The sequence below is a fragment of the Poecile atricapillus genome, chromosome 4 (genome assembly GCF_030490865.1).
Source record: "Poecile atricapillus isolate bPoeAtr1 chromosome 4, bPoeAtr1.hap1, whole genome shotgun sequence".
Classification (NCBI taxonomy): Eukaryota; Metazoa; Chordata; class Aves; order Passeriformes; family Paridae; genus Poecile; species Poecile atricapillus.
In genome coordinates this window covers 50,534,621-50,549,113 of record NC_081252.1, presented here as the reverse complement: position 1 = coordinate 50,549,113, position 14,493 = coordinate 50,534,621, and the positions used below count along the sequence as shown (strand labels likewise).

The following is a 14,493-nucleotide window of genomic DNA, read 5'->3' as shown; positions in this document are numbered from 1 at the left end:
TAAGATACTAAATTGCCACCTATATAGAAATAGTAATTTTTTCTTCCCAAACAGGGTACAGCAGAACATGCATCCACAGAGTAACTCTCTGGGACTTTGCATCAGACTTTCTCTCATAAGCCTATTTCAGGCAGTACTGCCTACGCAGGAAGAAGTATTACCTCATATTCCTCTTCATCACTCCTTTTGTGAATACATTCAAAGTTACACTTCCACCATTCCTTTTCCCTCTTACTAAATAAGGCATAAGAGGGGATGTGTTTTGTTATGAGTCGGATATAAAGGTCAGATTTTGGAACCAGCTGAAGAATTTCACCACTAATTTGAAAGACTGTATTAATTATGGTTGGTCTCTGACTGCCTTTAACACTGGGCTACAGAGACCTCTTCAAAGGAATCGTTGTTAACAGTATGCATTCCAAAATCATGAACCAACTATCTCAGCACCTCAAAAATAATGACTTTTTAAAATACACTTTGAGTTCTTTGTAGTTGCCCTTTTTCCCCCCTCAACTTTTAGTCTTTAAGTTATTAGTGCCAAAAACTTATTAAAAAACAGTCATCCCAGAAACTCCAGGAGATAAACCAAAACAACCCCACAAAAATACTAATCTCTATGTTCCACCTTCCGGAGTCCTGTTAAGAAGACTTTCAACAAACAGAGAAGTTGTCAGTATTTCTGTAACGTAGCATTACAAAATGAAATTATTATTAGGAAATCTTTTCCAAAATTTGCATTTATTTATGACATTGATGTGTTTGGCCAAGTAAATTACATGGCCTTTCACCACAGCATCTGAGATTTTGTAACACTGTTATTTATTCACAGTATCAACTAATGATCACCATCAATTGAGTTTCCTCAAGGATACTGGCTATTTTAATTTTAAATGACCAATAGAAAAAGTATTAACTCATTAACAATTTCTAAGAAATAAGAATTACATACCAAGAGTTTAAGCTTTTCCTTCTAAGTAGATGCATTGAAGACTAGGCATACATAACATTAGGAACAAAAACATTTTGAAAAGCAAAATGTCCTTTTAATACTATATGAATATGTATGCTCTCATACATACATGCACAGACATAGCAACTTTGATTAAATGGACATCAATAATTTCTTAGATTTAAAAATGGCTTAGACCAAGTATTTTCACAAGCCACCATGTCCCCCAAGAAAGGCAAAAAGAAATTATCAGTACAAGTCCAATTAACAAGTGGAGTAATAGGTCTGTCAGTATCTTAGACCTATCATATAAGCATCAGTGTAATAAGAGTTATCTTATTGTACAATTGTGCACAAGCATTCCAACAGTACTTCTTCCTCACAACTCAATTTAATTGCTTTATAATCAAAGTTGTGTAAATAACAATGACTGCCATATCAGACTTTTTGGGTTTTGGTTTTTCTTTGAAATGAGTTAATGAAACAACCTACCAAATACCAGAATAAACAGAAGATTTCAGTATAAAACACAAAGTGCAAAATGCAACCTTTTATTTTTAATTGAAACAAGAATAGTAAAGGCAGGAAAGAAAAACTATGGATTACAAGCCTCTGCATCCTGGACAAGCACAGATAAGGCTAATTCTTTGAGAAGAGCCCAACAAAAGTCATCACGCAAAGTTACAAGATATCAACATCATATATTTCTAGAACTATGTTAGAAAAATGTCTTCTACAACATGGATTTTTTTCCAGTTCCTCATTCTCAGAGAGGAAAATGAAAGAGTCTTCTGGAAAGTACACTGTGCCTAAAACTGAGAGCAACAAGTATGACCGCTAAAAATACTTATCACTTTAACTACTTGTAAGAGAAGTCTTTCATAAGATTAATATTTTACTATTTTAGATAAAATGGAAAATAAAGCACCTGCATATAAATCTAAGCAAATAGCTTTGATCTGGAGCTGGTTCATGTAAGAAAAAAATCCAAAAAGAAAATATGAAATTGAGGAACTGTGCATACTTTTATTAATAGGCTGAACATTGCACAGTTCCAAAAAAGACACAGTTTATATACTGATCCCAGAATTTGTACACCTTTTGATTCTGGATCAATTTCACTTCTAAAGGGAGCAGACTACTATAAAGTCTATTTTTGATACTTTCTCAACAGTCAAGGTGAGGTATGCATGAATAAGCACACTGATATCAGTAAGCTCTTAAAAGAACACGACAGGAACTGGACTGTAGGTGTAGTAAAGCAGAAGTGCTCAATCTGCAGACACAAGCTGTTTGTACTCTATTAAAATGATTAATCCAAGTGCCCAGTCCACACCATGCTTTCTGCTCAGATACAGAAAACTCTTAGTAAAGAGGATGGCCAGAAGCAAATTGCTCAAGCTGCTTCAGTTAAGCAGACTCCTAAGTCAGCAGACTCCAGGCTGCAAATAGACTGATACATTACAAGATTCATGTACTGTAAGCCCAGCTGCTCCAGGAAGCATTAGACTGTCCATTTGTGGTACCATTCATCCATAGCATGCTTGACCTGTACAAGCAAAGTCCATCCAGCACTTCCACACATACCTTTTAGATGGAATTTTCAATACACATACAGTAAGCCCAGTCACAGGACAGGTAAGATTTGCCTTGAGTGTTTTAATAGCTAGAGGACCCAAGTAATGTAAGAGATCAGAAACTTTAGCACTCTAGATAGTACAGATAACAGAACTTTTCTTTATTTGCACAATTAGGTATTTAGTAAAAAATATTTCTAAAAGGATCATTATCCACAGTAGGATCAATACATTTACCAGAAATGTGAATGCAAAGGCTATTTGCACAGCTTATTCAAGTAATGTCATGCCATTTTCTTGGAGTTGCCCAGACACATTGCTGGCAACTATTTTGAACAATGTACATGAAGTGCCATATGCATAATGCTGCTGCTGCAGTAACTGCCAGAAATCTGGCCTGTGGCAAACACTGATATGCAAGACCAAAAAAAAAAAAAAATGAGTACAATCCACACAATGTTGTTTTTGCTTCACCTCTACAGGCTGAAAAGGTAAGAGGAGTTTCATGACTAAAGATATAACTGTATTTATTATCTTAAAAGAGCAATATTTAATTTTAAATATCTTGCTTTTAAAATGGCAAAGAAATAACACTTTTTAAGTCATTAATTTGTGTTTCACAGGGAGCATTACAGATTTTAAGCTTAATTTCCCTTTTCCCCCCCCTTCATTTGAAGTGTTATTCCCCAGTTCTACAATAGTTTCCTTTCTCTAGGAGCATATTCAAAACACTACCTCCCTCCCTCAAAACCCCAGTGCAACTCTTGCTTTTTTTTCTAATGGGATGTCCAAGATAACAGAATTATTTTTCTACTTATCCCTCTATAAAATAATTTTGATTATTTTGAACAAAACATTCTGAAATTAACACTCAATTAAAAACCACTAAATGCTAAAGGCATTATTTTCAGCTACAGAACAAATGTAGCTACTCCTGCTTCCAGAAGTTTCTTTACAGTTTTCAGACCTACTACATTCATCTTCAGGATGATACAGACTGACAGAAAATGCACTCACACAAAGAACTACAAATATTTCCCATTTAAAGTAAATTATGAACCTTCCAGCTAGTTACGGAAGGACACTGAAGATGCTCAGCCTTTTTGCAGAACACAGTCTGTGAGTAAGATCAAAGAGGATACAGTTAATATTTAACTTTTCATTAAGTTAACAATATCTAGACTGAATAGTAAGTCTTGGGGGGGGGGGGGGGGGGAAGAAAAAAATGGAAAGAATCTCCCACTTCCACAACCTTCAAGAGTAATTAAATCCTGAAAAATCAAATCATTTTCCAGGTAGTTTAACAACAGCCTTATAAATTTTGTAAGAATTTATACTAAACAGATAACCGGCCCTTCCTGAATATCTAGCTTTCCACGTCAGCAAACATCATAAGACTACAAGGAAACGAATCAGTAATAAAAAGGCAAACCATTTCCAAAACCGCAATAGGCAGTTCTGAGATGATATTTAACCGATCTCCCTCCAAGACAAAATGAGACAGGTAAAGTGATACTCAAGCTTAAAGCTGCAACTACATCTCAAAAGTCTGACAAATCCAAGTTTTTCAATTGTAACAGGCAGCCCTGTAATTAAAATTCAGGAAAACACAGTGAAAACTCCCTTCTCAGATACTACATTTCAATCTTCAATGAATGCAAATAAAACAAATAAAGCCCAGTTAGGATGGTTCCATGTCAGACAACCTGAAATAACTGCCTTAATGTCTGGTCTGTCCAATTCTGTATCATGTCAGCCTCCTCGCTGTGCTTCAGCATAAACATACCAATGCACTGGGTTTGGAGAACCAGCCCTTGGTTTCCGCCAACCTTTTAAATGGAACCTGGAAACAGTTACAGAGCTACACAGAAAATCCCTGCTTAGTTGCTGGGCATTTAAATGGATAGAGTAAGGAAAGGCTTAACTCTGTTACCCTACAAGGCCTCAAGACAACTGCTACAAATCAGTTAGGTTTCTATTTTTGTTGTTCCTCCCAAGCTGCTGGATATGTCTGTGCCACTTTTATGGGAAACATAATTTTTACATTATGCAAGGATCAGTTATTCTATCCCTATAGAGCACATTGGGGTGGGGGGAAAGCCACTGAGAGCTTATGATTCATCTGGGAAAACTTTAAAGAATAAAAAGTTAAAGAAAAAAGTTACCTATAGGGATAAACTCAGCATAGAAGTCACAATCTTTTAAGCCTCATGAGTGCAATAGTACTTGGGCAGAAAATATTCTCAGATGCAGATTACCACTGAACTCACAGAGCAGCTGAAGATAGTCTCGTATGTGCTCTGTCTGCACCTGGAGGTGAATTCCTGCCTTCCTCCCTCTACCATAAGCAAAGCTGAGTGTTTGCTCCTGAGCCACTGCAGTCCATTCCTGTTCACACATTAAAGCACTGTAGAGCCCTGCATAAGCAGACCTATGTCTCATTAAGTCACCTGTGCCACAGGACACTCAACAGTAGGCAGAGGGATGAGGGACAGCACAGTGACAAGAGGGAACTACTACAGGTGTCTCTGTAAAACCTCCTCACAGCCATAAGCCTACCAACTTACTCCACCAGGGCTTAAATCCTTATGTAGGCGGCAGCTCTGCACACATAGTATAAGGACTTGGACAGCTGTACTTAAGAGTCAGGAAAAGGAAAGCAAGAAGGGGGCAAGTCATGGGCAGCCAATTTTCTCTTAAGGTTTCAACTCATGAAATTCCTTTTCCTGTTGTTTCAGTTACACAGGGCAGGAACATATGGAGCTCCACCACCCAACATCAGAAATAAATAATTACATTAATGTGGCATTCTTCACAGTTGAGATAAACTGGCATATTTCTTCACTCCAAAGCCAGCAAATATCTACAGTGCCTTTTTTTAGTGCTTCAGTTACTAGGATTTAAACAATTAAGTGTTTTTAATGCTGAATTTTGCAGCTCTCCCATGTCTATGAAACAGATTCTTGTAAGAACCTAAAGCGTAAGTAAAAAAACAGATTTTTTAAAACTCAAAAAGGTAACTAAAAGATAAAATATACATTGTTTTGCAAATCAGAAATAAAAGAATTCATGAGTGTAATTTCTGAACCTTTTTCCTGAGCAAGCATGCTGTTACACTAAAGAAAAGCAAGAAAAGAAATTCAAAAATCAGAAAGGGAAAGAATGAGAAGTAGTAACAAACTCAAGGGCAACTAAATGCAACAGTTAGATACTGAACACCTAACATACACTAAAACTTTTACAAGGCCACATTTGTCTTGAAGTTGTGCAAATAGTTCACAACACAAAGTTTCTTAAAGTGCCTTAGCTGGTGGACTACAAAATAACCTCTGCCAGCAGCTGCACATGGGGCAGCAGCTGTGAAACCCAGCGCTCCACCTGAACCATGGCAGGCAGCTCTGCATCCCCACACCTGCATCCCACACAGCATCAAACAAAAATGATTGTGTCCCTCCACTGCAAGCCCTACTAATTACTGAAAAATGAAGAACTGAAATCAGGTGGTAAAAACATGTTCACATAAAATGGACAATATACTTTAGCTTTTACCATTGGTTCAACTGGCTCTCCCTATTTGTCAGCCATATTATCTATTGATAAAGCATTTGCATACTGTTCATATCTCCCAGTAACTGATATGAACATGTTAATTATCCAAACATACAATGTACCAATAAATGTCTATGGTATAACTTCCTCAATACCTGGGCAAATTAACCTACTCTGCTCTGCGCAGCTCCTTCCATTAAACAGGAATTTGTGGAAACCCCATTCAACAAAGAAAAAAACAGTTTTAAACTAACTCTAATAGCACACTAAATAAACACAATATTTTTATACAAGTTTTGAATTTCTTTTATATGTATTACTGGTTTTCCTGGTTTAAGTTAGAAAATACTTTGGAATGAAAAACATCCTTCCTTCAGCAAGTCATCCTCTCAAAGAGATTACTGAGACAAAGCTCACATCATTCCATTTTTAAGAGATGCCAAGTGACACCAGACAGTTTTGAGTCAGTTTCTACTATGACCATACAACAGCATCCTGTTGTTAGAGTATCTGAAGCTTATACTGTCATACTGGTCTTGTCAATAAGCATTGAAAGTATCCCAAGCAATCAGGGTTCACAACATGCCTGTCACTACGGACCACATTGGATTAATCAGCTAAACAACTATCATTATTTATGCAGTATCTCCCTATAAAGGCATATTGCACAGCTTGTGAAGTGAGAATACACCAAGTCCTGAACATCCGGAGCATATAATGAAAAACTGCTGCAGACAGAAACTTAATCTCTTCAGAAGGTTCCACTGGTAAAGTGACATGGCTTTCTGAAAGTTTTACTTGTCTCTTCAAAACAGTAGTGCATTTGGATTTCTCATAACGAAATCCTTCTTTTATAAATAAATACAAACGTCAAAAATTTACAAGCATGAGTCAAGAACCCTCCTGTATGTGAGGGTAGATCTTTGTTTGAAGGGACCTTTTAGAACTTAGCTGGAGAACAAGAGGATGGGTATCAAATAGAATAATCAACATCACTAACACTTTCATTTAATGAAAATGGAAAGGCTTTCCAAAGTAGCTCTTGATTAAGAGGAAGTCGTTGAAATTCTTTTTCCTTGTTTGGATCCACATAATACAGGAACACATATAAAGTTAGAACTCACAGGATAAGAATCATCCTGTTATTGAGGAGCTAAGAACAAAAGCAAAACACAGAAGTTTACAAACCAAGACATAAAACAGTTATCAAATGCAGCCAACAGAAACTACCAATAGTCATCAAAAATATCAATTACTGAAAAACATCATATCTGACTCTTCTGCTTACAATTCACATTTTTATTAGAAACAGAAAAACCATGCTTAAAGGAGATTAAGATTAGTTTGATCACCTAAAAACTAAAACTTTTCCATTTGAAACACAGACTTCTTTTTCAAGTGATAACTGAAAAACTGTTTAACAATGTTCCAGTTCTAATCTTTCTCTGACTTTAATCTGAATTGCTGGTATCATGAGCACGGCATCTTCATATGCAGTTACTGAACTAATCCTGCTAGTAAACACTATATTGACATTTCAAATATGCTCTTGAGCATTAGGAGGGTATTTTTTAGCCCATAGATCAATTTGCATGTTTTAAAGCATAGCAGTTTTTTACTTCAAGGAAAACAGCTCCTTAAAAATAAGCTGGTACTTCTATTTACATGCTATGGAGACTTTTATACACTCTACCTTGGGATCACTACAAACATTATTGATAGCAAATTAAGTTTTAAAATCTGTTCTACATGCAAGATATTTACAGTATAAATCAAAAAAGGAACAACATGCTAAACTCTTCCCCCCCTCTCAAAATGTCACTTTCAGGGCCTCTGGCCACCTTAGACACAAAGAATTAAAAAGAATATTTTTGTTCTTCTATTATCAGTATATCATAAATAGAACAGTTTTACAGCAGCAGATATTTTTGCAACAAGTTTCTCCACATCTTGTTGACTTCAGCACTTCACAATTCCCCCAGTCAGCTTTTGTAGAATCTTCTGAAAACTTCCTTGGTTTTCTGTCTATGATTGGTTTTCTCATATCACCCATATGTTCATGTCTCTCCCTCTCTCCTTCAAGTTAAAACCTTTATTTTGTCCCTCTCACAACTACCTTAAAAATACTTGTAGACTGGAAAGGTCAAGAAATGTTTACTTAATTTACAATCTTCCCCACTAAATTTTCTCTGCATTATTTCAAAGAATTAGCTTAAAGATAACATTTCAAAGAATATTTGCAGCTAAATGTTGTCCAATTTCACCTTTTATTTTTTTCCCTTAATAAACTGGAGATTTTATTACTTCTTACTTTTCACCTTACAATCTGCAGGACAGAAAGTCAAAAGAACAGAAAAACAAAGTCCAAACATCAGGTTTACTGACATTCACTTCCTAAATTTGCCATTGGTTATTTCTCAGTGTCCCAGTTTGCTGCCTACTCACTGGTATTGAAAGGGAACGGGAGTTTCCTCTGGTTCAGGTTGAAGTCTCACCAAAGATAGACATGCATCGTGAATACCAAAAACAAATATACAAGACAACTACACAGGTGGAAGGGAACAATCTCCTGCTCACAACACTGAGCCACTGCATTGATTCAGCTGTCACATGAAAGCTCATGCTAACACTGTCTGAGAAAAACCTTTTACGTGCTTGAAGTCCAGAAGATGCATAAAAAGAGACCCTGCAAATACGATAGAAAGAATCTATTAAGTGACCAATAGCAATAAAAAAGTTGACAAGCTTTCTTCACCATGTGTAAGAGGAAAACAAGTGAATTACCTCCTCACTATATGCATATACTCTACAGACTTATACCTAAACATACCCCACATGCATAACTTCAGTATGAAGAAATACTTCTTCTAGATCCACCTTTGATTTGTATTGATACACACCCTGTATGAAGCACTAAATTACAATTTCTTCACCACTTGACTAAAATATATTCTTTGTAAATTTCTGCACACATATTCTTCAGCTGAAACCCTGGGAAAAACTACAACAGAAGTCAAGTATGCAATTTTAAAGAATCAGATCTTAAAAAAAGGAAAAATTATATTTGAAATCTCTCTGACAATTAAACACAACTATAGTTGATTTTCAGTATTACTGGTAAAATTAACAAGTCAGAGGCATACCCTCGTTGCACTTGAGCTTACTTTTAAAAAGATTTGCTGGACTTTATCTCAGTTCTTTATTGACTCCATCTTAAGCTAATGCCTTACTTAAGAAACATTTACCCAATGGTCTTTTTATCTGCTTATAAGCAGAAATAATAAAACATATCATCCCTGCACTTAAAATAAAACTCTGGAGAGATGCTTGTTTTTCCATTTATCTAAAATATTAAAGAGCTCATTTTCCACAAATCAATTGAAACAGGGGATATCCAAAAGGTGACTGCTACTTTTGGTGATGGTAAGACATCTAATGCTGTCCCCACTACTGACCCAAAAGGCCCTTTCAGCAAGTTGATTCCCCCTGTTGCTTCATTTCAAGTGCCCCAAATACATTATAATGTTTTCTGTTGGCTTTGTGAAATTAATCAGCTCAGGGAAAAGCCACACCAGAACCCAAGAGAAGATGGTGAAGGCTGCACAGCTGTGAGTGAGATTGCCCTTTTCATTGACAGCAAACTGTTAGATCAGCCCGATCCGCCTGTAAAACTGCGCTCAAAAATCAACCCAAAAATCTCCTTTCCCTACTTCCTGTTCAAGCACATATTCCAAAGGCCCTTAGGAGAGGTTTACTTATTATTTCTTATGGAAAATATACACAGAACAATTTCCTGGGGCATTACTCAGGCAAAACAATCCTATCTGCAGTGATAAGAAAACAAAGAGAGAGGTTAGAGATTTTTATGTAAATAGTATTCTGGATCCCAAACAGTATTATGGAGCAGTCTCTAAATGCAAGACTTTAAAGTCTTTAAAAGCAAGAGATTGTGGGGGGAAGCCATGGTACTTAGCTGCACAACAAGCCCTTCAGTCTTTTCTAATCAAAACTCTGTACTTGGGTACAGAAACTGACTTTTATTTCAGGTAGAAACACCAAGTCCCAGGTCATCCTTTGCTGTACAGGGCTAGAGATGCAACTGGGAGCTGAATATGTCCTGCAGAGATGCTGGTATTACAGGGACACAGTGCTCACAGGTACTTTATGTGTATGCAGCCCCTGCTGCTAACCCCCTGATGCAGCTACAGCTCTGTTACTTTACCATCAAAGAACACATTCTTGTTGGTGTATTTTTACTCTCCTAGCAGAGGCACTTGAAATGAAGCAGGTTTTCCATACACAGAAATAACATGGGGGCTGTGAGCAGTGAGAATACTCACATCACTGATAAAATTAACATGTCTTCTACAGTTCTTACAGATTTGACTTACACAGCTGGCCATAAAGACAGTTCCACAGTACTAGCTACCCTGCCTTGTAACACAAGGAAAGCACAGAGCTGCAACAGGAGGGCACATTTCACACACCACAGGTACAGCTGCCATTTGCCAGTTCACACAGGGCAGTTGTGACATTTCCCTTCTTTAACATCACAGTCTGAATCTTCCATGCTCAACCTTGCATGTTTTGTTTGGATTGTAGATTTTTTGAAACAAATTTTTAAAACTGAGAACATGTTCACTCAAATGCTACAGCAAATTATAAAATACTGCCTATTCTTATATCAACCTCTTTTAAGCGTTGTGATGCATGCAGTCATATACAAATAATTCAACAAGTCAGGTGTGGTTTTCTTGACAACCGTACTAATCTTATACATCTAAAAAGACACTAAAATACACTTAAAAACATTCTGATGCAAACTATATATTTTAAAAGATATATCACAGAGCATATATTTGTAAGGTCCTATTTTCAGCTGTAAAACAAAGTATATACTGAGTAAGTATTTTGAAAGCTCATATGAAAAATATTTTAATAACAAACAACAACAAAAAATTTCATCACCTGAATTTCTCACAAAATTTTTAGGTCAGCTAGATGCAAACCCAACTCAGTGATATTATAAGAATAATATTTTAAGATTTTGATACCAGGAATAGGTTTTTTTGTTTGGTGTGTCAGTTGGAGAACTTCGAAAATATGGTTATACTTAAAAATAATTGTCAGGCTCAGTATTTCCCCTAAATTCTCACTGAAACAAAAAAAAAAAAAAATAAATCTTAAATAGCAGTAATAAGGAACAGATAGTAAACAGAAAAAAATAATAAACCCCACTCACTCTCAAATTCAAATATATTAATAGGACAAACCACCTTAGCTTTAAAAAACTACTGAGTTCCTTGACAGTTTTATTGTATTAAATTCTGTGGTGCATTAACACCACATTTGTCAACAATGAGCAAGTAAATGTTTACAATGTTTTTTTCAAATAATTCTATTGTTTTATTACCTGTTTGGTCAGCACCTGCCTTCTGCAGCATACCCAACTGGTAAACACAGTAGTTCTTTTGCTCTATTCCAGCAGAGCAGTTCATTCCATTACCAAGATACAAAAATAGAAATAAGCAGATAATTTAAAGAGGATTCAGCTACTATCTGCTATTGTAAAAGCATGATCCCAGAACAGACTCTAAGTCTTCATTTCGTAAATGATGACATCACACTATTAAGCAATATTAGTCAGGCACTGTTGGTTTCTACAAAATCACTCCTAATAGTCAACATTTGGCACATATTTAATGACCAAGAGAGGAAAATTCATCTTTAACAGTCAGAGTAGTTTATTCTATGTTTATTATCCTTATTTGCGCCAACTGTCAACAAAACACTGAACAAAGATGAAAGTATATATATGTTTTGTCTACAGGCTTCAGCCTATAGCATTTTCTTTTACTTTCCTTTTTCTTTAATTGTCTTTCTCTGACCCAAAGACAGTTCTATTTCTTCTGAAATTATAACATGTGGAAAAAAATACTTTTTAAATTGAGAGCTATAAAGAAATGAGAATATAGCAGAAAAGCAGGATTGGTGAGACATACCTATGGAGATATTAAATTCACAGTGACATCCAACTATAAACTCCAGGGCTGTTGTACAACATTCCAAGTTAAATGAGGCTAAAAACCTTTCACCATCAGACACCATGGGCTTCTGATCAGTTTTCAGGTATATAGGCAGCCGTAACAGACTTTATTGTGTAGGCAGCCTTCAATAACCCATAGCATTAAAACATTAACTTGTTGTAATTTGCTGTGCACAGGAACAACTTGTTTAACAGAACAGAACTGTCCCTGCTTTTCTCAGCTGCCTATCTTACTCAGCCTGATGCACTGAAAAAAGTGGTTCATGTTACCATCAGAAAGGCTAAGAGAAGTCTTTCCAAGGAAATCCTTTTCTTTCTTCCCACCACCACCACAAGCTTAGTTACCTAAGGCTGTAAGTTCACCACCCAGTCAGAGAGAAAAATGTCTCAATCTCCCACCTCTGCAGGTAGACAGGAAAAAAAAATGCAGGTAAGGAAAAAAAATCTAGAAGCCAAATGAATTCTTGAAAATATCCAACCACACAGCAAAAGGCAAAAACTGCATCTGACAGCCAGCAGAATCCAAGACCATAAAGGCTCAAGACTGCACTATTTTAGTTGAAGGCAAAAAGAAAAAAAAAAGTAAAACTGAATTTTCCATTACCACTCAGCTGTACTATCTGAAAAAGAAACATGAACTAATTCTACTTTTTATTAGTACAATACACTGTAATATTTAGCCACTAACACATAGTAAAAAAATTAAAAAAATAAAAATCAACCAAAAAAAGCAACCTTACCCACATTCTTGAGGTTAAAAATTCTCTACACAATATCCATATTCTTATTTAACTTATTTACATATTAAGTTTACTAAAAATGTGCAATCTTCAAAACACTAAAAAAGGGAAACATACACTACTTTGAGACAAAAAAAACTCTTAAAAGGAAAGCTTTTGAAAACTTAAGGGATCAAAAAAACAGGGAAAGAAAAGATGACAAAACTCACACCTTGCACTGCAGTCACAGATCTCTGTGTAGCACACTTCTGTCTAGACAACTTAGTGCCTAATTTTATGTACATTACAGTTTAAAAACTTAAGCATATTCTTATCCCAAAAAGAGGGAATGAAGTCATACAGGCATGCAAAGACAAGAAATCCTAAAATTAGAAATCCTGAAAAATTGCTTCCACATAGGTCACTCACAAATGATAATGCATCAATGAAAAAATAGTTCTAAATCTCAAGACACCATAATCATAGGAACTCTGATAAAAAGGCTATTTAGAATCAAATTTGTCAGTTTAACAAAATAACCATGATCTGAAGAAAGAGCTTAGCAATCAGTTTTCACCAGGTTGATCATATGGATACATACAGTATTCAGGATGTAAAATATGTGTCTCCTCGTCTTCATCTATTGTATGTCCTAGTGAAAACAGTCTGACCCGTCTCATCTTCAGCAGCCTTGGAGAGCTTTCACGGGCTGTACTCCCAACATCCACAACATCACCAGAAGCAGCAGTGGGAACAATTTTTTTCAGGAATTCCATTTTTACATGCCCTCTGTGGTCTCAGCAGCTATGCTCCACAGAGTGTGGCTCCCAATCAACTTCCTTGAGCACAGAGGTGGACTTCTGGTGATGTCATGTCAAACCTGGGTGGTGCCAACAGCAGCGTCAGCTGCCGGCCAGCTGCTCCAAGGCAGATTCTAAAGACATTTAACTGTGCAGACTGATAAGAAAACCAAACACCACCAAGTCTATATATTAACCAATGCATGCAAAACTCTGCACGCCAAGGAGGCACCATTTAGCACTGGGAAAATTTTAAGCACTAAAAAAATTCACAACACATTTGCAAACTCATATCTGACAGAGTTCAATAGCTCTTTATTTTCATGAAGTGTACAGAGAGCATTCATCTGTATTTGAAAGATAACACTTATCATTCAGAAAGTCTAGGCACTTTGTTTTTAAAGCTGGTGTATATAACATCACCATTCACATTCTCATACAGTTTTAGCCGCTAACTACAAAAGTACTAACTTTTATCATATATTAAGTTCTCTTTCTGCAGAGACTCTAGTGCTATTTTTACCACTTAAAATATTTGCACCACCTTCCAGAAAACTTCAAGTACAGAAATAACCTGTCTCTTGTCCAAACATCCATCCCTAGGGCTACTTCTCTATACATGCCTGGTTTAGCTGAGTTTTTTGGTTTTATTTCAGGAAGTTTAAATGTTGTTTTATATTTAGCTTACAGAAGCCAGAAAGATGACTTGCATTTGGAGCAGAAAGCTCAAGGACAAATGAAATATATTAGCAGAGAAGAAGAATGTTCCTTAAGGCATTCTACAATTGGGAATACACATATCATTGTTTGATTTAAAGCATTCTTTTATTTACTACAGAGAGTGGATATAGAC

At 36.1% G+C, this 14,493-nt stretch overlaps 1 protein-coding gene across 11 annotated transcripts in view; it reads right to left on the bottom strand.

Annotated features, from left to right (window-relative positions):
* The window catches only part of FRYL (FRY like transcription coactivator), a 161,085-nt gene that overhangs the window by 120,536 nt on the left and 26,056 nt on the right, over nucleotides 1-14,493 (bottom strand). For 10 of the 11 annotated variants that reach the window (XM_058837366.1, XM_058837369.1, XM_058837368.1 and 7 more), the window contains exon 1: nucleotides 13,442-13,664. The exons of the other annotated variant lie outside the window; for it this stretch is intronic. In XM_058837366.1, the coding sequence (XP_058693349.1) occupies nucleotides 13,442-13,616 (175 nt within the window). In that variant the 5' untranslated portion in view covers nucleotides 13,617-13,664. Of the gene's footprint in view, nucleotides 1-13,441; nucleotides 13,665-14,493 lie in introns of those variants that run through there. 11 annotated transcript variants of the gene reach the window in all.